This window comes from Colletotrichum truncatum (assembly GCF_014235925.2).
Source record: "Colletotrichum truncatum strain CMES1059 chromosome Unknown Contig_0010, whole genome shotgun sequence".
Classification (NCBI taxonomy): Eukaryota; Fungi; Ascomycota; class Sordariomycetes; order Glomerellales; family Glomerellaceae; genus Colletotrichum; species Colletotrichum truncatum.
In genome coordinates, this window is record NW_027222407.1 from 2919067 (window position 1) to 2943574 (window position 24508).

Below are 24508 nucleotides of genomic sequence, written 5' to 3' on the forward strand. Positions count from 1 at the left end.
CCCTATTTCTCCACCGAGAAAGCGCAACCCAGACCTCGACTTGAACCCTGATTTGCACATCCCTGAATGATATTCGGTTTGTTCGTGGAGACCTTGGATTTGCCTCTCCCATTCTCGAGCTAATTATTTTTTGTAGCGCCAACCCAGCCGGCCTCCAAACCAGATCATGAGCTCAACTTCTCCATCTCCAACCCCCCAGTCGATACCTGATTCAGATTCCGTTTTGGGCGACGACGAAATCGCCTACTTCGAAGACCTGGTGTCTGAACACTCAGACCACGACTCAAACCCCTCCGATCGACTTGGCCCACGCTCTCCCTCCTACGATTCAGAAGCCGACGCCCTGCAAGACTGGGACCCGGAAGATTTATCAGGCTCTTCACCAGTTGCCTCAACACCTACCGACCCAGACTCACCATCGGTGCGCGACTCTTCGGCTGATCCATTATTCGGAAATCCCGACCTATTTTCTCGTCCCGACTCATATCCCCTTTCTCCTGATTTGGAAGGCGAACTGGAGCTTGCTATCCTTGCTGAAATGGACAACCAACTGCCACCTCTCGTAGGACATCGAGCGCAACCAGCAGGTAACCACGAGGGCAACACGACAGCATCGAGACAGAATGCCGGGGAGAATCCTCAGGGGCCTGATGTACTGGTCGATCTAGAGCTCTACTTTCGGCAAGACAGAGCTCGACGCAGAGCGCAGAATCAACAAAACTCCGCCGACGTTATCGATTTGACAAATGAGCCCGACAGCCCAGTCCAGTCGCATGCCCCTCGCCCAAGTGTAAACCCTCGACGCCAGAACTCTCAGGGGCGCAATCCTCCGTCTTTCTCACGTAGCGACAGCAGTATCCTGGCCGGCAACGCACCGGTTATTGACCTCACCGATGACTCGCCAGAGATACCGCGCCGACGCAGGCCTAACATGTATCCGCCTCCTCCGCCTCCCCTTCGAAACCGCGATCGAAGGGATCCAGGTGGATTTATGCTGCATAATACCGCAAGTGCATTTAGTGGGTTGGCTGCAGGGCTGAGGCGGCATCTGTATCCCTTCCGTCTGTTTCCCGCTCCTGAGGAGGACGTTCAGCTGCTCGGCATCTTGCACAACCGGATCAGTCCTGGGGACTTGAACAACCCCCTCGGTAATATTCAGCTCCAGTACGAGCACGGCGCCTTTGACCGCGCGGAATCTCCGAAACCAGTCCACCAAGCTCCTCCCCCTGCCAAGCCGGGTTTTACCAGAGACACAGGCGCCGATCTCGTGGTGATTTGTCCAGCATGTAATGAAGAGCTCGCTTATGACCCCGACGCTCCAGCAGGCGAAAGTCAGCCTACACGCAGGGGCAAGCGTCATCGCAGTGAGAACCATTTCTGGGCACTCAAGTCGTGTGGACACGTAAGTTGGACACCCTATTTACATACTCGTTTGGCCTGTACTCATCATGTTTTAGGTCTACTGTGATGATTGCTTTGAGAACCGCAAACCAGTCGCCAAGCGTCAGAACACAGGATTGCCACGTGACCCAGAGGGCAAGATCATATGTGCGGTGGACGGCTGTGGCACGCAAGCCACCAACAAGACGGCCTGGGTTGGTATCTACCTTTAAGGGTATTGCTCGGAGGCACGAAGAACCGGTTGGGGGTTAGGGAAACATGGACAACGGATCGGCGTCATCCGGATCAGCGGGATGCATTGACTAGGCGTTTTTTGGGGGAGGCTTCACAGGAACAGAGATTCCCACGGTCACGGTCACGGTATAGGTTTGTTTTACATTCCACAGCAGGCGTCAACTACTTTTATGAGACGGACGATGTCGAGAAGAAGAGGGGGTGGCTCCCCATCGTGGAGAGGCTACACATGGTATAGCGAAACAAGCATACAAGTACATAGCTTTCAGGACTATAGTTTTGATGCCATTCAATATTCTATCTGATATCTATACTTGTTTTTTTGCTGCTATCAAAGTCCCCAATCGTGATGTGTGCCGCTGAGGAGGGGCAATGGTCCTGCCAGAAAAGAACGAGACCCAACTGCTCCTGCTATGATATTTCCAAACCACGCCCTCCAACCTGCTCTCGTTAAAAGACTAGGTTATGTAATAAACAAAAGTCGTCTCATAATCTATTCGTAATGCTGTTGCAAACAATACCTAAGCGCCGTACACCTGCCTAATGCGTTAAAAGTCATCCAAGTCGTCATCCCAATCGATAGCTGTGAGGTCCATTTCATTCAGAGGAGACGTTTGCGACGTCAGACCACCAAATGACTCTTCAGAGGACGGTTGGCTGTCCATCTTGGCCGGCGACTCTATATCTTGCACCTCCTGGGAGGACATCATCAGGTCCTGGGTGCAGATCAAGGGGAAGAAATCGTCAAAGTGTGATACAGGCTTCGTCGTGGTAGGACGCTTCACCTCAGGGGCGCGGTTGCCGCTGATTTCGTGGAGAATACCGCGATGGGAAGTCTTGGGTGTATGAGCAGTCGCCATCCTATTTTGAGGTTGGTCCCTGGGGGTTGTTGTTGTTTTGTGGATGTGGCTTGCCATTGATCTTGGTTTTGGAGAGACTGAGCGGACGCCCGGTGATGGTCGAGAATGAGGGCCTGCATATCCGTGTTGGCGGTTCCTGTTTTCGTTATCGATACTGCGAGTTGTTGGTTTGGGCGGTAGTGGAAATTTAGGCGTCATGTTGGATTTGCGCGGACTGTGACGGATACTTAGAGGATTGGATAGCTTGGTATCTGGGGCTTTGGAGTGACCTCCAGTACGAGAATCCCTGAGTAGTTGGTCCTCTTTGACCAGGGGATCCTTCATTACTCTTTGCTGTCCTGCCTGTATACTACCAATTTCGTGGCTGTGTTCGGCGGACTTATGTTTCTGAGGTGGCTCTTCAACAACTCGTTGTGAATCATCGTCTGAAGAGTCATCTTGAAGCTCCAAGGCAAGCTGCGAAGCAGTTGGAAAGAAGTCATCAAAGCAATCTTGTATGATGGCCTGGGTGCTTGGCGGCGGTGCCTGTGGCATAGACGCTTTTGGGGGCATTTGGGATCGAGATAACTGTGGAGGAGGCATCACGGACGGCGGTCTCTGAGGAGCAACCACCTGCGGCGACGGCTTTGGTGGTGGAGGCATTTGAGGTTGTTCAATTGCTGGCTCCTGCTGCCCCTCCTTGACCTGTCTTTGTTCTGGCATCTTTTGGTCGGCTGGCGTTTGCGCAGTTGGCTTTGGCTCAGCTGGTAACTGCTTGCTTGACTCTTGCTGAACTGACTTCTTCACAACTGCTTCCTGCTTTATTGGGGTTTTGCGTGCCGGTGGCTGGACAGACACGATGCCTTTCGGCATCATGAATGGCCTAGGCTTCGCCTTTGTGGGTGCTTTAAGCGGTGGCCCCAATGTTACAGAAGGAACTGTTCGGCTCTGAGTTGATGCCGTCACTGGTGCTTTCAGTATTGGGGGCGCTCGAGGTACTTGTGCATCGGAATCGGCCTTAGGAACTGCGGGAACCTTGAACTGAGATGACCTAGGCACAGAAGCTGCCGATACGGCCTTCTGAGATGGACGAGACGGTGGGGGTGGCGGAGGCATCAGAGCTGCGGCCATCTTATTCTCTTGGGAGGAAACATGTCGCAGCGATTTAGACGGACTGGCGTCAGAAGGAGGACCCAGTGCAGACGGCTTGGTCTCGGGCGATTCAACATGCGGCTCCTCAGGCTTTGGTATCGGTTCCCCAGACGAATCCCTCTTTCTGCTCGTACCATTCCCACGCACAAATCTAGCAATTGTATCTTGACTCGGTCGACAGTTGATCAACGGCTGCCCATTCCGCCGCTTATTCTCGCGGGCCTCGTCCTCCTTGGCCTTCTTCCGTTCTCGTGCTTGCCGTGCCTTAGCTGCGGCGCGTTCCTTTTCCAGCTCCTTGCGTATTTCTTCTTGTCTCTCCTTCTCCCACTTCCGTTGCTCGGCCTTCGATAGTCGGGGGCCCTTGTTCGCCTGCTTATATAGCTTCTGGGCCTGCTTCGATGTCATGGGAGGTTTGCTTGGAGCGCCGCCACCGCGGGGGGCGGGATGCGAGATGACGCTGAAGGTGTTTTGCTGCGGCGCCATGATGATAGTACTCGTCTCGGAGACATCGTCGAGAGAGAGACGTATCAACTAGCCTCACCAGGAGGGAGCAGGGGTGTGTTGGTCAGAGGGTAGATGCCATCAGATTGTTCCATATGTAGACCTTCGGCATGGTGGCGGGGCAATAAACACCGAACGAGTCTCAAAGACGTGACGCGACGCAGGAGCGGAGTCACATGACTGGACACACCAGCCACAACACAACGGTCCCTGGTGCAGATCAGCGCCACGCGGGGTATCAGTCCCGATAAGCGCCACAAATCGCGGGGCCAGAATATTTTTTTTCTGCGGCACTGCATTTTCACAGCTCGCAGCACTAAGAAATTAGATACATTTTCTCGACAGTAATATTTTATACGGCCAAAAAATGTCGAAACGTGCTGCGGACGTCGAAATGGGCGATGCGCCCCTCAAGGGTGGCGATCGCCCTGAAGGCATGGAGATTGACGAGAAGGACCCCGGTATGGGCGAGTTCGAGGACGAGTTCGAGGACGAATTCGAGAGCGAGAGTGAAGATGGTATCATGGAGGCCGGTGTTGACGGACGACCTGACGCCGAAAGAGAGGCTGACGAGAAAGAAGGTGTGAATTGCATATTCTCTTCTCTAGAACCTAAGCTGACCGTTTAGCCGCAATGGAGGTTGACCAAGGCACATTTATCGTTGGACGAAACAAGCTCGAACCCGGCCAGACGCTTGCGCCGGACACTTCCACCTACGAGATGCTGCACAACCTCAGCACCCCTTGGCCCTGCCTTTCCTTCGATATTCTGCGCGACAGCCTTGGTGACAACCGCAAGGTTTACCCCGCCACCATGTACACGGTTGCTGGCACACAAGCGGAGAACGCAAAGGCCGCCGACAACCAGCTGTTGGTGATGAAGTTCAGCAGTCTGAGCCGTATGGAGAAGGATGCGGAGGACTCAGAGGACGACGACGATGACGATGAGGACTCCGATCCTATTCTTGAGCACAGGGCGATCCCCCTGAACTCGACCACAAACCGAATCCGCGCCCACCAGATCCCTTCCCAGGACCCTTCCAGGCCCCCTACTACCCTCACAGCCACCATGACCGAGTCCTCCAACGTCTTCATCCACGACGTCACCCCCCACCTCTACTCTTTCGATAACCCGGGCAGCACCATTTCCGCCCAGCAGAACAAGCCCGTCTCTACCATCCGCGCCCACAAGTCGGAGGGTTATGCTCTGGACTGGTCCCCCATGGTCCCCGGCGGCAAGCTCCTGACCGGTGACAACGACGGTCTCATCTACGTCACAACACGGACCGATGGTGGTGGCTTTGTTACCGACACCAGGCCATTCCAGGGTCACACCAGCAGTGTCGAAGAGATCAAGTGGAGTCCCTCTGAGCAGTCCGTCTTCTCTTCCGCCTCCAGCGACGGCACGATCCGCGTCTGGGATGTCCGCAGCAAGAGCAGAAAGCCTGCGCTGTCGATGCAGGTCAGCTCGGCCGACGTCAACGTCATGTCGTGGTCGAAGCTGACGACGCACCTGTTGGCTTCCGGTGACGACAACGGCGAGTTCGCCGTCTGGGATCTGCGCCAGTGGAAGCAGAGCTCGACATCGGCCTCGGACAAGCCCTCCCCTATTGCCAGCTTCAACTACCACAAGGAGCAGATCACGAGCGTCGAGTGGCACCCCACAGACGACAGCATTGTCGCCGTCGCGGCCGCCGACAACACCGTCACCCTGTGGGACTTGGCCGTTGAACTCGACGACGAGGAGAGCAAGGACACGGGCGGTGTCAAGGACGTCCCACCCCAGCTGCTGTTCGTGCACTACCTGTCCAACGTCAAGGAGTTGCACTGGCACCCCCAGATCCCCGGCAGCTTGGTGGCTACTGGTGATGAGTTTAGCGTCTTCCGGACAATTAGCGTTTAGACAAAAAAAAGGACTAGCCAAAATGGGATACCAACTTTTGTTTGTTGATGACAAACTGATGATGTGCATTTAACGAAAATATTTGGCTTCTTTCGGCTCGTGACACCCGGTGTGAAGACGAATTCTTGAGCTCGGTCAGGATACATGCCGATTGGCAGGAGATGAACCCGCTTGGGTATCGTACAAGACCATGAATAGCCTTGTACAACATTGCAGTCCAATGTTTGCCCCGGGTATCACTCTTCTAAGTCACATGGCCTGATCGTTTGAGAGCTATATTGAGGCTACGACGCTGCATTCGTAACATTTCAAAAGGCAGGGCGGAGGCTGACGGCAGTTTGTCGGCGGTTTCTGGAAACGGCGAACATTTATCTTTTGGACTGGCGTAAGATACGTGATGAAACAACAGGAAACAGGGAGATGTATGAAGCTGTCGATGATAAAAAGGGCGAATGTCCTCGTCGTTTACATGCCAAAAGTTACAAAGGAAAAAGACAAAGATAGCACCGTGCCATCGCAACGTTCACTAAAATGCGCCATCTGTTCAGTCTCATCCTTGTCTCCAGCTTGGCCTTTGGTGCCCCTAACCGCGCGTCTGTCGAAAGCGATGCTCCGGTTTTCGAGATAGAAAGATTCTACGCTGGCGGCTTGCCCCCAACGAACCGTAACTTGTACGCCTCCCTCTGACAGCTGTTTGAATGGCGTCTTGCTGATATAGCTTCCTGCGGCAGTGCAATGTTCTCCATCAGACCTACGCCAGGCTCCGGCTTCGCCAACTGTTCTGTAAACACCGAGACCGGGCCCGTAGTCCCCACCGTCACGAAGATGGTCTGCTCCGACCACAACGCCATCACATGGAGCCTCGAGCCGATGGGAACTGGGATGCATTTCAGAGTATGGTATGCGTTCACAAGCCACGGTTCGCAGTTTGGGGAGATTCACTTCGACCCGGCCAATTTTACGACCACGACATTGCAAGGTGGGGGCCGAGTACAGTCGTATTCTGGCAGACACATGTTCAAATTGCCTACTAGACTCGTGTTTCCGGCATCAGGGTAGACGATGGGACTTGAATAGAATCACTTCGAGAGATGTGGACTAAGTTGATACATTGGAAACGTTCTTGGATGAAATGTAATATCAATTGGTTGAGATAGCTCAATATGACTGAGCGGTTCGTATCCTCAAAACTTCGACCTCTCAGAGATCAGCTGTAGACCCTCCGTAAGAGTGTATCTGTACAGTCAGCAAACGAATACGGGGGGAAATCCAAGTTTTACTCACAGTCTGATCAAAGCATCCAGCCGGGGTCTGGTAGAGATACGCGCCGGTGTTAATAAATACTGTCTGGTTCTCGCAGACAAGCCAGGCCGCCAGATTCGGACGGTTAATGTCCGGCGTGCTCCAGGTGAGGGTGTCTCCCTGGAACGCAAACGTGCCATACGTGTTCTTGCTGGCGCTGAACCACGTCTCGAGTTTCCTCTGCGTCTTGTCCGTCGGGTTCTCGACGTTGAGGTAGAGCGGGGAGGAGCCGGTAAGGTGAACCAGTTGCCCGGCCTCGATCTTGAACTGGCCTGCGCCGCCGGGAGACTCGAGGTAAGCTTTGCTGGGTGTGCCTGTGGGCTTGGCCTGGAGGTAGCTGTGGTAATTGGGCGAAGCGACGGCGCGGATCCAGTACCATCCGGACACTAGAGTCGTCGGTACGGGCCCGCCGCCACCGGTTGGCGTAGTCACGGTGGCGAGGGTGGTTGTGGCGCGGGAGGCAGAGGTGGTGCGGACGCTGCCCGTTGCGATAGGTGTAGTGGAAGTCAAGCTGGGTCTGGCGGTGGTTGCTGGGGGGTTGGAGCCGGGGATACACTGGCTGTAGAAGGGACTGCCCCCTTCGTTAGCAAGACCTATAGGGCTACGGGAGAAAGCGACGCACTTGAGGACTGAGCAGGTGTATCCGCTTACGCAAACCGTCGAACCCGTCCAGTTGTTACCTCCGCCTGTGTCTGTGTTAGTCCAACAGATGCAACGAAAAGGGAGTTAGCCTCACATTGTCCCCAAGCTGGAACAGTGCTCTGCGCCGAGACTGAAGTCAGGAGAAACAGGCCAGTGGCCAAGACATTTACCAAGCCCATGTTGACTGATGCCCGGAGTGTGGCGTCCTGAGAGGGAGAACTTTCGGACCAGCTGAGACTTGGCAGTCGAAAGAAACACCGGTGCCAAGTTACCGTGTTTAAATACCCAAGTGCTTGCCAAGGGGTTTAGTGGTCATGTTGCATTTGTTCCCGAAAGCCCCGTCAGCTGAGAACTATAACGGAAGTTGGCTCCCTCATCGCCGCTCAGTAATTCGGTTCATGCAATTAGGACTCAGGAGGGAGGCCATGTGTGCAGGAAAATGAACGTGGGTGCTGGAATCGCTTGGGGAGGCGCGCACCAAGTATATTAAATGCAGATTTAAGGGTTGTAGTATGTGAGGGATGTAGGCCCGAGCCTGGTTCCAGGTCCAAGAAAAGGGCGAGTCGTGCGGAGTGAACCCGGAAGCCGGCACCTAGTGGGTTTTGCGGAGGCCAAGCTTCCGGACCCGAAGTGGCCAACCCGGAGGCCGATTACACCTGGCATAAACACTCGATGAAGTCTGAGCACGTGATTGATTTTAACTATTACGCAACTACATGGACATAAACTACGTAGTTTTAAGACGGTAAGAAAGTGTCAATTCGCAAGTCCTACTCAGTTGTTGGAGTGAAAGATAGATTAAAGTCTCATGAGACAGAAACACGATACACCAAGTCGATCAGGTTGAAGCCCGGCTGATGAAACCACCGAGAACGTCGAGCAACAAGGGGTCAAGGCCCATAACCTCCGCTCCGTGGCACAAAAGATGCCAAAACTCAGTCTGGTCATCACCACCAGTTTCCAAAGCCCCAATGCAATTTCCACCTCCAGTTGCTCCGGCGACAAACGCCAGGGTCAATAACACCCATCCGATAGCGTCTTCCGTACAAGTGCTGCCGGATGGTTGTCGGAACTCTATAGTACGTCCGTTGTCGTTCCCGAGAAGGCGGGCAAAGTTCCACTTGTAGACTTTGCCGTGGACAAAGTCCTTCTTCCTCCCGTGAGCCCGGCCATAGGCGCTCGACGCCGGGAAGATACACATCACTTCCACGACGGCCGATGTTCCGCGCTGGGCAGCCACGTCAAGGAGGTCCAAGCAGTCTTCCAGCGTCTGGCATTGGGAAAGAATGGGGTTCCACCGGTTACTCTGACACCAGTACGCTGAGGCTCTGTCGCCCGGCACCAGCAGGTCGAAGCAGGATTCATACGTGAGGATTGCCTTTGACAGAGCGGCCAGTTGGTACGGAGTGAAGTCCTGCCCGGCCTGACTTACATGGACGTGGGTGCTACACTGCGGGATGTTCTGAACGGAGCAGTGCTTCTGGAGAGCAGAGAAGATGTTGCCGGTGTCGACAAGCCAGGGGGAGCCGAGACTGAAGACGGGAGATACTAATTCGAGTGCCCCTGAGTTACTAATCAACTTCTGAATTTTAGAACATGTCGACGGTACTCACAATTGTTCTTGGATGGGTGCTGAGGAATGGTGATCTCCTGGACGATGGACCATTTACGATAGTTGGGGTCGACCTTTTCCTTCACTTGGTTGTTGACCCCCTTTTTGGTAAGGCGGGCGCTGGTGTCTTGGGCCATGGAAAGCCATGTCTTGTGCTTCTTGGTACTGTTGAACGATAGTTCGAGCTCGAAGCCGAAGTTGAGTGACTGATATGCCGACATAATTACTGTCTGAATGAGAGGGAAGATGGAGAGATACAATATGAGCTGGAGGGCAAGCCTTGAGAGTCATTACGGGATTTTGAAAACATTCATTGCTTTTATACGACAACTGCCCACCGTTAAGCTGAACCGTGTCAAAATATCAAACCCTTAAGAGATACAGTTATCCCTCGACAACACTGTGAGACCATCCTGAAGACCTACGCTACCCCTGAAACGCCTTGTCCGAGCCCGTTGTAAGTTCTCCATCAACAAGATGCTGTTTACAGTCTGTGAACTATTCTTACGAGACCTTCTGGGCCCCCAAACTCAATCTCCCGCCCACTTCTGGACCCCAACGACGTAAGAAAGGCACCTCAGCGCTTCTCATCCATAGGCTGAGAGTTACTTGACGTGAATAGCGATCGCGAGACGCTCACCGCTGGCGCTTGCCTTTGAAGACTGATGGGCCTCTTTTCACAGAAAGCTACTTGGTCCGTCCGACGTCACTCCTACACTTTGGCCTGACCTAGGACGATCGTAGGTGGGGGCCGACGAGGGCAAACCACTTAGCTTTCCCCCCTCCTCGAATTAGCTTCCGCCGTCGACACACAGAAGCGCCTCCCGTCCCGAGACAGAGCCTGATCTCTTGGAGTATCCCACTTGGCGGGCGCGGTGTCTGCAGGGACTCGGCGGGACTAGACCGAAGACGGTCGACACCACATGGGCGTCTGGGGACTACATCCCTGGAGGATTAACATGGTTTCCAGGAGATCTTGACGCTTGTTTAGGCGCCGGTGAGGGTCGTAAAGGCGTGAATCGCCAATGTTAGAGGGGCAGCGGGAGTCATGGATGAAGCTGGGGGAGCGTAGGGGAGCGGGCGGGCGGCTTTGAAAGGGTTGAGGGGAGGGATTGCGACTTTGCGAGACATTTGATGGGTCATCTGACGCAGCGACAACGGGGAGAGGGAGGGGTTTGTTGGTTTGTCTGTTGCTCGATGGCCGCGGGTGTTTCTAAAGGGGGCGGAAGACGAGAATAGAATGGTGTTGGATCGGTCGAAGTCTCCATCATGTTGTGGCCATGTCACTCGACAATAACCCGTTGACTGACCGGAGTACAATGGTCCTTTCCCCGCATTCAGGCTGGCCTCAGTCTCTTGACAAACTGAACGACTGGGGTTCTCCAAAACACGAGAAGATAGTCGCGAGACGACCCGCTGATGACGGAAGCCTGGAGGATCCATCGATCCATCATGGAGCAGGCGGCAGGCCGGGATGTGATGCCAAACGGGCGCATATTCAAGGCTGGCAGTTCGAAGAAAAAGGGGCAGGAGAAGCCACCTCTGCGACTATCGCGCTGCCAAAGTGAGATATCGACTGGGATAGTTGCTGGTGGAGGGTGAGAAACAGGGTGAGAAGTGAAAGCCTGGTCACAGTTATGTTTGGCGGCTGTCTGTGAAAGGGTGTAAGGGCGTCTCAAAAAGGACCATTTTGAAGATGAAATCGTGTTCAATCCAGGTACCGAGTTGGTCAAACGACGACGACGACACTGTTCAAAACCGTTACGTCGAGATCCAGTGACTTGGGTGGCATGCAGAAGAAGCCAGTTCGGCGACCAGCGCTGTGAAACTGCGTCAGCGATCTCGAAGAACGCATGCAGCAGGCCGCATGAGGGAACCTGGGACACAGAGGCAGCTTGTAAGTAAAAGGTAATACAACCAGTTGACATGAAAAATGACAAATGCTGTGTCGCATTTTCCCACCCGGCAGGTATTCGGTATCACTGGGGGGGGGGGGGGGGGGGGGGGGGTGGCCAATTACGGCAGCTTCAGGGGAGCCAATAGCGCCTTCCCCGGGCAAAGCACCTGGAAGGTTCCTCGGCGGCTGACCCCGCCCTCTCAACCGCTGGAAATGGAAGCTGACGAGATCGTAATGGCCCAATGAAGGCCTGCTGACAATTTATGTGATTAGAAAAAAAAAAATCATTTGAGTTTCTTACGCCTCTTACTCAACCCTCACTTGCGTGATGAGAAAAGACTTATAAAACTCCACACGGAACACTGATACTCTCATTCAATAATTTCACTGAGCGTAAAAACAACGTCAACAACTCCAAACTTTCATCAATCACATACTGAAAGGAGCAAATAACAAAACCCTTGAACCAAAAAAAAAAAAAAAAAAAAAAAAAAAAAAAAAAAAAAAAAACATCCACAACCACAATGGTCGTCCTCCACACATCCTCGCTCGCCGAGTTCGACCGGCTCAAGTCGGCCAACACGTACCTCGTCGCAGACTTCTACGCCGACTGGTGCGGGCCCTGCCACGCCATCAAGCCAATGTACGAGAACCTCGCAAACACCCACGGCCAGCCCGGCCAGCTCGTCTTCGTCAAGGTGAACGTCGACTCGGCCACCGACATTGCCCGCCGCTACGGCGTGACCGCCATGCCGACCTTCATGTTCTTCGAGAACGGCCAGCCCTACAACGGCGGCCGAAGCGTCATCCGTGGCGCCGACCCGCGGAGCTTGACCACTACCGTCCAGGAACTGTCCCAGCTCGCCAAGAAGAAGTCTGCCGAGGCGGCTGCCGCGGCCGCGAAAAAGGCCGAGGCCGAGAAGCGGAAAAGGGAGGAGGCCGAAAAGGCCGAAGCGAAGCCTGACGATGGCTCGACTGTCTCGGGTGGATATACGCTAGGAGGCGACGGCGGCAAGAGGTCGGACTGGAAGATGTCTCTGAGGTGAACCAAAACGCCTGGGCACATACTTTTATTAAATCATTACTTCATCGCCCATCTGGGTCACATATTTTTCATCTATAGAAGCGGACTTGGGGAGTCTCGGTAGATACCAAAGACATCATTGAATTCAAGTTTCTGTTGTGTTTTTTTTTTTCTCTTAACAAACTTTTCATGTCCTCCCTATGCTGCAGCACATTTGTTGTTTCTCAAGTCTTCTCGAGGTATTGTTTAAAAAACTTCCAAACAGACCAAAGTGGTCTCTCGTGTATATATATATATATATGTATGCTGCCATCCTTGCTCTTTCTGCAGCCGTAATTGTATACATAAAAAAAAAAAGGGGGGGTATATGGTATCCTTGTTCGTGACAGATGCGCCTCTTCAGTTGTGCCTAGAACGTCAAATCCATCGCTGTTGGAAACAAAAAAACAAGATCCATTCATCCATCATCATCATGAAATAAGTTCCTCACTCGTACTCGCTACTTCGTCATTTGCTGTCGTCGACTAGCTTGCCGCATCCAACACAGATGAGCCGCTGTCGTCCGCCTACTCTCTTCGATTTGAACTCCTTGCTGCTGCATTTCTCGCAAACCATCCGATCGGTCTCATCGCTCGTGTACTCCGAGCTGAGCCGGCTGATAATGGAATTGATGCGGCTGTCCTGGTCGTTTCCGCCTGGTCGGAGCAGTTGGGCGTCGCTGTTGGTCTTCTGTGTTACGTCTTCTTTTATGCTTTTGGTGGTGCTGTTCTGCTCCTCTTCAACCGGTCTGTCGTAGATACCTGGGCCAATGCTTTTGCGCCTCGAGGCCTTGGTGCCGTTGCTAGTTGTTGTCTGTGCTGTGTCCGCTGTGCTCATGCTATTTCGACCCTGGCCCTGTGACTGTGTCGCGCTCATGTTGCTGAATGATACCGAAGACCGCAGCGATGAGATTCCTCGCCATCGATTCAAATTCCAGAAAGAGTAGCTTGCACCCGCTGGATCCAGCCGCAGCTCATCGCTTTCATCGTCATCTTCATCGGCAGACCGGAACGAGAAGCTTGGCGTCGGCGGAATTGACGGACCTCTCTCGCGGGAAGCACGGCTTGAGGTGGGACTCCCGGGATGCTGTGGTCGGCTCTGCGGTGAGGACCCGCCGTACGGTTGCCTTCGAGCCTCGGATGCAAGGTTTGCTGCGCTCGTGTTGATGGGCGTCCGCGTTGCCTTGTTCGGTGATACAGACCGCTCGCTCTGCGAAGGCGTGATGACCATTGAGGTTGGCCTTCCGTGCTCGATTCCTTGTCGCCAAGAGAGAATGTCGGAACTCAGTTGCGCACCACCTGGGGCAACAACGCGCGAAATGGATGAGCGGCGCGAACGGGGGTGGCTACCGACACTTGTGCGCGTTGCGACGCTGCCGCTGCGTCCCACAATGCTTCCTCCCAGCCGGCGCGAGAACGTTGAGCCTGTCTCCCAGTTCTCATGTCGGCGCTTGATGTAAGCGCAATCCTGACGGAAAACCTTAATAACGCCGGACTGGTCCGTCGTCACCAAGATCTGTCCGTCGGGGTGCTTTGACTTTTCAATGTACTGTGGTGACTCCTCGGGTTTCTTGACTTGCGTCTTGTTCTCCTCGTCAGACTGTCCTCCCTGGCTGGCGATAGATTCCTCGAGACTCATAAGCGTCACCGGTGGTGGATTGCAGAGATCGTAGAGAGGATCTCCGGAACCACCGAGGAGCTGACGCGATTTTGTTGGCGCAAAGATTGCCGTGGATACCCGGTCGGAGTGCGCGTCGAAATACTCGCATGGTTTGTCCCTCTCCGAGTCTGCCGAGCGCACCGACCAGATGTACGTCTTCTTGTCCTCGCTTCCCGACACGATCCATTGTCCGTTGTCACTAAAATCCGCATGAATCTGACTGCACGTGTTTTCGAGACCCTTGAACTTGGCATCTAAACTCTTGTCGCGCAGATTGTAAAGACGAACTCTCGAGTCGTTGGACGTTACTAGGACCTTGACCACATCATCGATAACCATCGTCTTGATGCCCGTGATCTTGCTGCCCTTGGCGTTCTTGCCCCTTGAAGAGCGGACGTGGAGCTGTGAAACCTGCTTGAGGCCTTCGGTATCATAAAACATACACATGCCGGAATAGACTCCGGCGATAGCTGTCTTGCCGTCGGGCGAAAATGCCACTGCCGTGACCAAGTCTGGAGCTTGAGATGTATAAGCCACAGTCTTGTCGGGAATGCTCCACAGCCGCAAGGTCGAATCAAGGGATCCGGCCAGGAAGAAACGGTCGTCGGTGGGATGAAACGCAATTGACGTTACGAAATCCTTGTGCGTGAAGGTACAGAGGCATTCTTTCCTGCTAATATGCCACAGCCGAACCGTCTTGTCCATCGATGACGAGAGCAAGAAGTTATTCTTGCTCCAGCTGAGGTCGAGGACTTCTCCCGTGTGACCTCGGAACTCGTGGATTGGTTTGCTCCGAAACACGGGCGCGCTCAATCTCTCTCCGCTGGCGCCACCGGCATTTTCTTCTTCCTCGTGGCGCCGTCGCTCCTCATGTGTCGAGATCACCGCCCACACCCGTACTACTTGGTCCTTGCCAGCAGCAGCGAAGTACTTCCCGTCTATGCTGAATTCGGTCGCCCAGATGGCACCTCCATTGTTTGACCGCCTGCTGCCACTCGGAGTCGTCACCGTCGTCATGTTTTTGTCTCCATTCGTTTCGGGCTGGTGGATGGCTAGTTCTTGGGCGAGGAACATGCGATTGAACTCACGAGTTCTCTTGTCATGCGCCTTGACCCGAATGTACCGCGGCGGCTCCTTGTGATGGGGAATATAGCCCGAGCCGATGGCCGACGAAAAGACGTGAGCATTGTTGCCGTCGGTCCGGTGATCGCTGAATACGGATTCCTCATCATCATCGCGTCTCCTACCGCCTCGCATGCTCAATCGACTCAAGAATGACACCCCTCCTTTTCTATATGTGTGTCAGTGTATTTCAAAAAGGCAAGGCCATGAGGCAGATATTGCCCACTTTTTGTCCTTAGGAGCATCGAGTGCATGTACCGAGAGCTTCGAGGTCTGCTCTGGGTCGGGAGTTGGGCTGTTGGGAGGTCTTCTCAGCTGTGGAGGGACAGTATGGCCGGTGTTGGTTCGGATCAAAATGTGCTTTTGCCATGTTAGCGAGGGGCTAGAGGGGCAGGGCAGTGCCAAGGTGGGAGAACAAACTTGAGATAGCGGGTCAATGGCAGCTGGAGACTGAACAGCGACGGGCGAGGGCTTGACAGGCTTGAGCTCTTTCGCATTTGGGGTTGTTGCCCGATTCAGTTTCGTAGGCGTCTTCTTGGCAAAGGTCGAAAAACTGCTGCCTGTACCACGGTGAGCATCCACCGTATGCGCCACATGGGTGTCGATCAGAGACAGAGCCCAGGTCCAGTCTTCATTCCGAGGAGATGAAGGTGGTTCCAGGGCACTTGGCCTCTTACGTACCTTGGGACTGGGATTCGGAGGGGTCCTGCGGCTTTGAAGCGACCGAGAAGCTCTTGCGGCTTACGGGGGTTGGCAAACGAGGCTCGGAGACGGAACCCGGAGGCGGTGGCGGTGATGGTGCTGGACCGTCATTGCGACGGCCGGCGTCCAAGGACTTTATGGCGAGCGTAGGAGTCGACATTTCCCATCATGCGCAAAATGAACGAGGGGAAAGCCGCGCGTAAAGCCGGGCAGTCAGGTTGGTCGGTCGGGTAAGTGCTTTGAGATGGAGATGAATAGTGGCGCGCGTGAGCGAGGTGAGCGAGGTAAGCGCGGTAAGCTGAGAAGGTCCAGTGGCTCGGATGGTCGAATGAGCTGTGCTGGCTGGTGGTAATGGAGAGGACCTCCACGCCAAAATGTAATACGATGGATCCGAGAGACCCGAGTGTCACGAAGGTATTTCACGGTAGAGTCGGCGGCGGGTGGTATGAATTGCAACGCAACGGAGAGTTGTTGATGGCCGAGACAAAGCAAGCGGGTTAGGAGTGCCGAGGTCTCGCTGGTAGGTCGTTCTCCTCGTTTCCGTCGCGTCCGATACGATGGGAAAAGAATGGAAACGAGAAGAAGCGGACCTCCTCGGACAGCCGCGCGGACCAGAGAAAGCCACCGGTCAAGGGGATGATCTGGCGGTCGGCGTGTTAGTCGGGCACGGAATGTATGAAGGTGTGGTAATTTTTTGGTGGTGGTTGGGAATTGATCAAGGGGGTCAGGGTCTGGGTCTGGGCCTGGGCAAAAGAGTGGAAGCAGCGCGTGGAATTTAGAGGCTAATACGGAGTACGCGGGATCGAATTTGCTCTAGTCCCCAGTCCGCGTATTCCGGGATTAGGCAAGGCACCGCTGCGATGCATGCGAGAATATGCACTAGGGGTGAGTGAAATCAAAATAACCCCAAAAAAAAGAGAAGGGAAACGAGCGAGCCACCAGCGAAAACTCCATGAGCAGCTTACCTACTTGGACCACCCGTTACACCAGAACGGGGACAGCGAGGTCAATGTAAGCAGTGCCTACTGATACACAACGGGTAGGCACTCTATAGTCCGTAACCCGTATGCAAATGCGACAGTGCAGATGTGCGGCCTGATCCGCAAAGCTTCCTTGCAGGTGGCCGGGATGGGGTCCTTTCGCAGGCCACAGACTGTGGGGAGCAGAAACGCTTTTGTTTCTATCTTTTCTTTTTTTTTAACCCGGCAGCGGAAGGGCGGAGAGTTAGAGCTGAAGCTAGAGCCAAAGGCAAAAAGAGAGAGCCGAGGTAGTAATAGCCACGAGGACGAAGAAGAAAATAATATTAATCTGGTATAGGGATGATTTGTTGGATTAATCGGTCCAGTCGTCGAGCCGCGCGGATTGTGACAAAAGGTCCCCTTTTCTCCTCCTATGGTAAGTGGTGGAACAGGTCAGGATTAATGCCGCTCGCAAGGGTTTAAAATCAGGAGGTTGTAAAGTGGGAATCGGTGAAGATGTTGATTTGGAGAGAGAGAATATGAGTGAGGTGGAAAAATATCGAGAGGAGAGGAGAAAATGGCAGGAGATGTGGTTTACCGAATGCAGCCGGCTTCAGATGTAAAGAGTGGGAGCGGAAGGCGAAACCCAAGACGATACATGACTGCACTGACACCAGCTGGAACGGCTTCGCGCTTGACACTGGACGATCGTCACCACTCTCTTTTTTTTACGTGTGCTACTGCTCTTTAGCCCTTTGGTAGGGGCTTGGTAGTGGTTGGCAGCTCACCCCCTAAAATGTCAGTAAACTCGGCCCGGCGACTAAACGTTCCAACTCTGATTAGTCTTTTGCAGCCAGGCACCGGAATTGTGAGACCCTTGGAATCCGATTCAACCAACCAACTACTTGGTGATTGAAATGAAAGTTGTAGCGGGAGATGATGAATTGATGAGGTAACGTCTCCATCCATTTCGTCCTGCCCCCCCTTGAACCCCCTTGTCTTCCCCCATCATCATAGCCACACCTGGCCCATCGCTCATGGTCGCAACGCAGTATTTTTACTTGTTTGGGCCGTTCCAGCATGAAGCAGAGGAGAAAATGCGCATAGGACGTGGCTGGGCATAACCAGACCCCCATGACGTCGCTTTGCTTCTCGCCCGACCATGTCCCAAGCTCAAGCCGGGCAACGGGCATTCAATGACAACTAATCACTTGACTGATCCATTCGAATGAACTCTCAAAGGGTTTTTACATTATGTGGCACACAGCTCGTGTATTCGGCGGGGAGGTAAATTAAGGTGTTGCGTGGCTGAAAGGCGCAAGGCGACACCGTCTACTTCAGATGAGTATCTTCCCTGTATAGTTTTCACCCATCTGCCTTCAGCTCTGCCGATTCTGTAAGGCGATAAACATTCGTTTCGCATTGTGTCGCTGCGATAACCTTGTTTACCAAAAAAGGTCTCACTTGCTTTCCCAGATCACTGGGATTGCCTTATGTACACTTTGTAGGTACACTAGCGGATGAGAAACACGACCCCCAAAGGGAAGACCCCTTTCCCCCTGGCGGTTCCTCGCGTGGCTATAGCCACACAGCCACGCTGTAGGGTCATGTAAGCAGTGCACTACTGCACACCAGTGAAGCTTCAATTTTATTTCCCAGGCACACACGCCTTTCCCCATGGCCCGGTGCTGCTGCAGTGAGGGGAATAATTAGGTCGTGCAGTGAGAAAAGAAGGGGGTGGGTAAGTGGTAAAAGGGCATTGCTGCTGTGTCTTATCCGTCGCCCTACTGCGAGCCACGATGAGATAAGCAATCGGAGATAACGATAACAACACACCTGATTTCATCACTCCGTACCACGAATGAGCTAGGCTCTTCGAGACTAGAGTCCAGTCATTGCCGGATGCACGTACCACTCAGCAGCGTCATACTTTCCCCCTAGTCCGAGTGCCCTGCGCTGATCTGCCAATCTGCGTCGAGATATTTTCAAAAAGTCCAACATACCATTTCACCACGCCAGATTTGCGACCAAACCGGACGAGAATCCCTCAACACCGTCCAAGATGAAGCTCGTTCCAACGAAGTCGTCGCAGGACATTGGCGAAGATGCCGTTACCTTGCTGCCCGAAGACTCTGAGGACATGGTCAGTTGCCTGATTTCTCTCTACCTGCTGCGCCCACCCATCGCGATCGTGACTCTCATCTAACCTGTGATGGCAAAAATAAATAGTGGCACGCCTACAACCTCATTAGCCCCGGCGACCTTGTCATGGCTCATGCCGTGAGAAAGGTCGTCCAAGAGACGAAAACCGGCAGTACCGTTTCTGAGCGAGTGCACACCGTCCTGGCTATTCAGGTCAAGAGCACCTTCTTCGACCCTATTGTCGGCCAACTCCAAGTCAGTGGAATTGTCAAGTCCGAAAACGCCTACGTCAGTCTCGGTCAACACCACACCCTCGACCTCGAGATCTCGCGCCCCTTCACAATAAGCAAGCCCGAGGGCTGGGACTCGGTTGCAAAAGAGACATTGTCCGAGAGTCTGTCCGATGACAAGGATGGCGCCATGGCTGCCGTCGTCATGCAGGAGGGTATCGCCAACATCTGTCTAATCAGCCAGTTCCGTACCGTTGTCAAGCAACGCATCGAAAGCATCATCCCCAAGAAGCGAAGCGCCGCCTCCGAGACGTCACAGGGCATGAAGCGCTTCTTTGACAAGACACTCACCGCCCTTCTCCGAACTGTCAACTTCGACCAGCCCAGACCGCTACTGCTCGCTAGCCCAGGATTCATCGCCGCCGACTTTAAAAAGTACATTGCGGACGAGGGACGCGACAAGTCGGACAAGAAGCTGTCGGCGATTGCCAGGGAGGCCACCGTCATCCACACAAACTCGGGTCACGTTCACAGTCTCAACGAAGTGCTCAAGAGCCCCGAGATGGGCACCAAATTGAAGGATTTCAAGTTTACCAAAGAAACAAAGTTGATGGACCAGTTCTTTGACAGATTGCGACTAGAAGACGGGCGCGCATGGTACGGAGCATCATCAGTCGCCAAGGCTGTTAACGAGGGTGCCATCGGCCCGGGTGGTGGTGTCCTCATTATGAACAACTCCCTCTTCCGCAGCTCCGACATTCCGACAAGGAAAAAGTATGTGGCCATGGTTGACAAGGTCAAGGCAGATGGTGGTGAGGTCAGAATTCTCAGCAGCGACCACGAGAGCGGTCAACGACTCGACATGTTGGGTAGTGTTGCTGCCATCCTTTCATATCCCATCCACGACCTGGACGACGAGGACGAAGATGGTGCAGCAACAGGCGGTGATGCGGGAGAAGAGACGATTATATGAACGAATGATCACCCAAAAGAAATTCCACGACCTTAACGATGCAAATAATAATATTGGGCGCAGCAAAACTGCATAGCGCCAATGTTCGCCATATTTAGTGACTCTTTTTTTTTCTCTTTCTTTTTTTTTAACGGTGATGGCGGGGCAAATGGCGGGGTAAATGCCTGGAATGGCCTATTGCCCCTCCCCCTCGTATGACGTAAACATGCCCCCAAAGCCACTGAAACGCGATTTATGAGGCCCTGCGGACAGGTCGCGCAATGAGCTCGGCACAGCAACACCGAACCTGCAGCAAATGAGGCCAAAGCCGCAACACAATGGATCCTTCCCTTCTTAGTCCCTATGACTAATGACAGAACATCTGTTTGGACTGCGAACACGTCCCAATTGCTCCAGAGCTTACTCAAACCCCCTCCTTTGGAACCACAACTGTTGTCACGACACCCCCCGTGATCACAAATCTATAAACCAACAAAATGGCGGCATCGCTCACTTTCCAGTCGAAGCAGAAGCTTACCAGCGGCTATGAAATCCCCGTACTGGGATACGGCGTATGTTTCACTCCCCTTGCGCGATTATTGTGGCTTGATTACTGACAATCAGGGTAGCTCTGGAAGACGTAAGTATCTCCGAGAACACTATGTAACTGTCTCAATACCAACACCGATGCAGTCCCCCTGAGCAGGCCGAGGAAGTGGTCACTGAGGCTCTGAAGGTCGGGTATCGCCATGTAAGATCAACCGCCGAGTACACACATCCCCGTTTGCCTATCTGACCTCAATCAGATCGACTCGGCCGCCTCGTACAAGAACGAGGCCGGTTGCGGAAGCGCCATCCGCCAAGCAAAGGACATCCCCCGGTCCGACATCTTCTTCACTTCCAAGGTCCGCTACATCCACTATGACGGCGCCAAGGACCAAGTCGAGGCGACTCTGAAGGAGACCGGTCTTGAGTACATCGATCTCATGCTCCTTCACTGCCCCTACGGCGGTTCCGAGGGTCGCAAGGGCGCCTGGAAAGCCCTCGTTGAGGCTAAGGAGGCCGGTAAGGTGCGCTCCATCGGTGTCAGCAACTACGGCGTGCACCATCTCGACGAGCTTGAGACGCACATCAAGGAGCTCGAGGCCGAGCGTGGTGGTCCCGGCAAGGGTGGCGCCATTGACGTCGCGCAATATGAAATCCACCCTTGGTGTGCCAGAAACGATATCGTTCAGTGGTTGCAGAAGCGCAACGTCGCCATTGAGGCCTACAGCCCCCTCGTTCGAGGAGAGAGATGGGGCGAGAAGAACCTCAAGGCCCTGGCTGATAAGCACGGCAAGTCCGAGGCTCAGATTCTTCTGCGCTGGAGTCTTCAGAAGGGATACATTCCCCTGCCCAAGAGTGTTACTCCTGCCCGAATCCGCGCCAATACCGAGATCTACGACTTCCAGTTGTCCGACGATGACATGAAGTCTCTCGAGACCGATGAGTACGCCCCAGTCTGTTGGGACCCGACCGTCAGCCCGCTGGACGGACCCAAGAGCGGTTGAGATGCGATAGATGGCGTGTCTCACGTTGTCACGGATTGTCTCGGCGGGACTCTACCTATGGAACAACACCGATAGAGCAGCAGATAGATAAGAAATACGATTTAATTTAATATCAGACCAGGATACTCTTGCACTTGAAACAACCGAGGCCATGTTTCTATTTTTTTTGAACGCCAAATTCAACGGTTCGGTGTTAATGAAGCCATCAGCTTGAGCACGTGCGGCGATGGCATCCCCATATCAACCTAATTTCCTTGAAATGGAGGAGAAAGGAAAAAAAAAAAAAAAGGTGATTTGGTCTCACCCTTTGCAATGTAGACCAAAAGAAGGCCAACTCGACTTTGACACCAGTCATCGGATCTATATAGTTGAGATAAGAAAGATGGCTTGCCGGCAATGGCGTTCACCAGTCATCAGTCATCTATCCTCAACACGGGGGAGAGGAGAAGACGCCAGCGCTCACAAAGCCAAGACATCTCAACATGAAAAGCCACTGCTAGGGAAACCTCCATTATCAGCGGCTTCCTCGCTCTGACAGAACTTCGCTTCTGCATCGAAATTCTTTCCCCCGTTTTCCGGTCAAAAGATGAAGGGGCCCAGTTCGTCACCTCGGCCGAGCATCAGCGAAGGGTGCGTGGAAGTCGTCGTCAGTCCATCATCGTCCTCGAGCGACGAGCGTAGAGAACCTCAGTATACAGGCTTCTCGGACGGACAGAGGAAATGCATCGTCTTCCTGGTGGCCATGGCGGCCTTCGTGCCCCCGCTCAGCGTCTTCATCTACATCCCCATCATCGACACCTTGTCTGAAGAGCTGCACGTGTCCATCGAGTACATCAACATCACAATCACCTCGTACCTCCTCGTCCAGGGTATCGTCCCCGCCTTGCTAAGCAACATTGCCGACCACCTCGGCCGACGGCCGATTTATCTCCTTTCTCTGTTTACGTTTTGCGCCTCGTGTATCGGACTGGCGTTGCAACGGTCGTACTTTGAACTGCTCGTCTTTCGCATGGTACAGAGTGCCGGAACGTCTTGTAAGAGTCTCTACGGCCTGGAGAGTTGAAATGGTGCTGACAACAACAGGTCTTTTGGCACTGGGCGCCTTGGTCGTCACTGATATTTCCCCGGCTCACAGGAGAGGTAGGTACATGGGTGCCATGTTGACTGGGTAAATCTCCTCAAACGGTGTTAACCGAGTTCTGCTGACTGTTGTATCAGAGTCAACCTTGGGCCCGTAATAAGCCCCTTCGCTGGTGGCATCATGGGGGACACAGTCGGCTGGCACCAGGCTTTCTGGCTCCTTCTCAGCTTCGGAGCTGTGTGTGGTGTTTGTCTCTTTGTGTTCCTCCCAGAAACCTGCCCGAACGTCGTCAACGATGGGAGGGGCGTCGAGGGTAAAGTCAGCTGGCCGGTGTCGTCTGCATTGGTCCCTATCGACAGACCACTCGACGACACCCCAGTCCAGGAGACGCCAGCATCGTCGGAACACTCATTCAGAAACCCATTTAGGGGGTTAAAGATTATATTCCGCCGACTGGATGCGTTGCTACTCGGCGGGAGCGCGTTGATCCATCTTAGCTTCACGTGTATCCAGGACTCTCTTGCTCACCATGCAATGGAGAAGTACAAGCTCAACGGGCTTCAAGCTGGGCTATGTTATGTCCCATATGGTTTGGCCGTCTTTTTATCCGCCTACGGGGTCGGTATGTTTTTTTTTTCCCCCTCCGTGAACGTAAAAGTCTAGTCGTATCTGAAGAAAGAAATTAGGAAAGGTCATCGATCACGACTATGCCATGGTCGCCATAGCCCACCGTCTCTCGATTAGCGACTTTGAAGGACGCAACTTTGAAAACTTCCCGATCGAGCAGGCGCGTCTCCGGACAATATGGTATCTGTTTCCCCTGGTCATCACGTCGACGGTGTTTTACGGCTGGGCGATCCAGTACAAGATGAACTTGGGTTTCGTCATGGTAACGCAGTTCCTCTGCTGCTTGGCCGCGACGGGCATCTGTAATGTGAGTTTAATGGGATTGGGATCTTGTAAGGGGGGGGGACCAAGACGCTGACGATGTTGGACAGACGTGTCTTACGCTCTACCTGGAACTGCACCCTCGCGAGCCCGGTGTTGCAAGTGTGGCGATGAACTTGGTCCGGTCTATTGCCGCTGCTGCTGGGGTTGCTGTGGTGCAGCTGCTCGTCGACGAGTTTGGGACTGGCTGGACATTCACCTTCTATGGGTTTGTGTGCTTCGTTTCTGTCCCAGTGTTGCTTGCTGTCAGGAGGTGGGGGCCAGGATGGAGAGAAAAGACGCGGAGTATCGGCAGAGAGAGAGAAATACAGCAGCAGAACGACCCATCACCTGTTTGATATGGTCCTGGGCCAATAAGAATGTACAGTAAGCGACATGCTTTCGCAAATATATTGCAGGCTATACTGATGAGTGTGGGGAACCCTGGGTGTCATATTGTCCCTGAGCTTATTTGATCTTAACACTGGTTCGAGTGTAACGGTTGAGCTAGTCATGCATTGATTCAGAGCCATGTCGCTCATTGTCGGTAACTCTATATTACTAGTGGAATGGCAGTGGAGGGGACAACCGCTCATCAAGGGTATACCGTCGTGGAAACCTGCCATTTCCGGATGAAGA

The 24508-nt window shown here is 53.6% G+C and overlaps 12 protein-coding genes across 12 annotated transcripts; 7 read left to right on the forward strand and 5 right to left on the reverse strand.

Moving 5' to 3' along the window:
* Positions 1-166: 166 nt before the first annotated feature.
* Positions 167-1613, forward strand: CTRU02_214266 (cell cycle control protein; the record flags this gene model as incomplete). The annotated part of the gene is made up of 2 exons (XM_036729577.1): positions 167-1402; positions 1458-1613. The coding sequence occupies 2 exons, from the start codon at positions 167-169 to the stop codon at positions 1611-1613; spliced, it is 1392 nt and encodes a 463-aa protein (XP_036578748.1).
* Positions 1614-2183: 570 nt separating this feature from the next.
* On the reverse strand, positions 2184-4109 carry CTRU02_214267 (uncharacterized protein; the record flags this gene model as incomplete). The annotated part of the gene is made up of 1 exon (XM_036729578.1): positions 2184-4109. One exon carries the CDS (start codon positions 4107-4109, stop codon positions 2184-2186), a length of 1926 nt encoding a protein of 641 aa, XP_036578749.1.
* Positions 4110-4494: 385 nt separating this feature from the next.
* On the forward strand, positions 4495-6029 carry CTRU02_214268 (glutamate-rich wd repeat containing protein 1; the record flags this gene model as incomplete). The annotated part of the gene is made up of 2 exons (XM_036729579.1): positions 4495-4708; positions 4756-6029. The coding sequence occupies 2 exons, from the start codon at positions 4495-4497 to the stop codon at positions 6027-6029; spliced, it is 1488 nt and encodes a 495-aa protein (XP_036578750.1).
* Positions 6030-6560: 531 nt separating this feature from the next.
* Positions 6561-7088, forward strand: CTRU02_214269 (uncharacterized protein; the record flags this gene model as incomplete). Its single annotated transcript, XM_036729580.1, has 2 exons — positions 6561-6700; positions 6761-7088. 2 exons carry the CDS (start codon positions 6561-6563, stop codon positions 7086-7088), a joined length of 468 nt encoding a protein of 155 aa, XP_036578751.1.
* A 141-nt stretch (positions 7089-7229) lies between these two features.
* Positions 7230-8152, reverse strand: CTRU02_214270 (uncharacterized protein; the record flags this gene model as incomplete). The annotated part of the gene is made up of 3 exons (XM_070206217.1): positions 7230-7902; positions 7954-8017; positions 8068-8152. 3 exons carry the CDS (start codon positions 8150-8152, stop codon positions 7230-7232), a joined length of 822 nt encoding a protein of 273 aa, XP_070060249.1.
* A 659-nt stretch (positions 8153-8811) lies between these two features.
* CTRU02_214271 (uncharacterized protein) lies at positions 8812-9806 on the reverse strand (the record flags this gene model as incomplete). Its single annotated transcript, XM_036729582.1, has 2 exons — positions 8812-9536; positions 9587-9806. 2 exons carry the CDS (start codon positions 9804-9806, stop codon positions 8812-8814), a joined length of 945 nt encoding a protein of 314 aa, XP_036578753.1.
* A 1116-nt stretch (positions 9807-10922) lies between these two features.
* On the reverse strand, positions 10923-11513 carry CTRU02_214272 (uncharacterized protein; the record flags this gene model as incomplete). The annotated part of the gene is made up of 1 exon (XM_070206218.1): positions 10923-11513. The coding sequence occupies one exon, from the start codon at positions 11511-11513 to the stop codon at positions 10923-10925; it is 591 nt and encodes a 196-aa protein (XP_070060250.1).
* A 493-nt stretch (positions 11514-12006) lies between these two features.
* On the forward strand, positions 12007-12528 carry CTRU02_214273 (thioredoxin-like protein; the record flags this gene model as incomplete). The annotated part of the gene is made up of 1 exon (XM_036729584.1): positions 12007-12528. The coding sequence occupies one exon, from the start codon at positions 12007-12009 to the stop codon at positions 12526-12528; it is 522 nt and encodes a 173-aa protein (XP_036578754.1).
* A 485-nt stretch (positions 12529-13013) lies between these two features.
* On the reverse strand, positions 13014-16188 carry CTRU02_214274 (WD repeat protein; the record flags this gene model as incomplete). Its single annotated transcript, XM_070206219.1, has 4 exons — positions 13014-15495; positions 15553-15686; positions 15747-15886; positions 16008-16188. The coding sequence occupies 4 exons, from the start codon at positions 16186-16188 to the stop codon at positions 13014-13016; spliced, it is 2937 nt and encodes a 978-aa protein (XP_070060251.1).
* A 2861-nt stretch (positions 16189-19049) lies between these two features.
* On the forward strand, positions 19050-20332 carry CTRU02_214275 (translation factor pelota; the record flags this gene model as incomplete). Its single annotated transcript, XM_036729585.1, has 2 exons — positions 19050-19130; positions 19217-20332. The coding sequence occupies 2 exons, from the start codon at positions 19050-19052 to the stop codon at positions 20330-20332; spliced, it is 1197 nt and encodes a 398-aa protein (XP_036578756.1).
* Positions 20333-20808: 476 nt separating this feature from the next.
* On the forward strand, positions 20809-21861 carry CTRU02_214276 (aldo keto reductase; the record flags this gene model as incomplete). The annotated part of the gene is made up of 4 exons (XM_036729586.1): positions 20809-20883; positions 20941-20951; positions 21005-21062; positions 21118-21861. The coding sequence occupies 4 exons, from the start codon at positions 20809-20811 to the stop codon at positions 21859-21861; spliced, it is 888 nt and encodes a 295-aa protein (XP_036578757.1).
* Positions 21862-22447: 586 nt separating this feature from the next.
* Positions 22448-23927, forward strand: CTRU02_214277 (major facilitator superfamily transporter; the record flags this gene model as incomplete). The annotated part of the gene is made up of 4 exons (XM_036729587.2): positions 22448-22895; positions 22945-23029; positions 23080-23564; positions 23629-23927. 4 exons carry the CDS (start codon positions 22448-22450, stop codon positions 23925-23927), a joined length of 1317 nt encoding a protein of 438 aa, XP_036578758.2.
* Between the last annotated feature and the right edge of the window lie 581 nt (positions 23928-24508).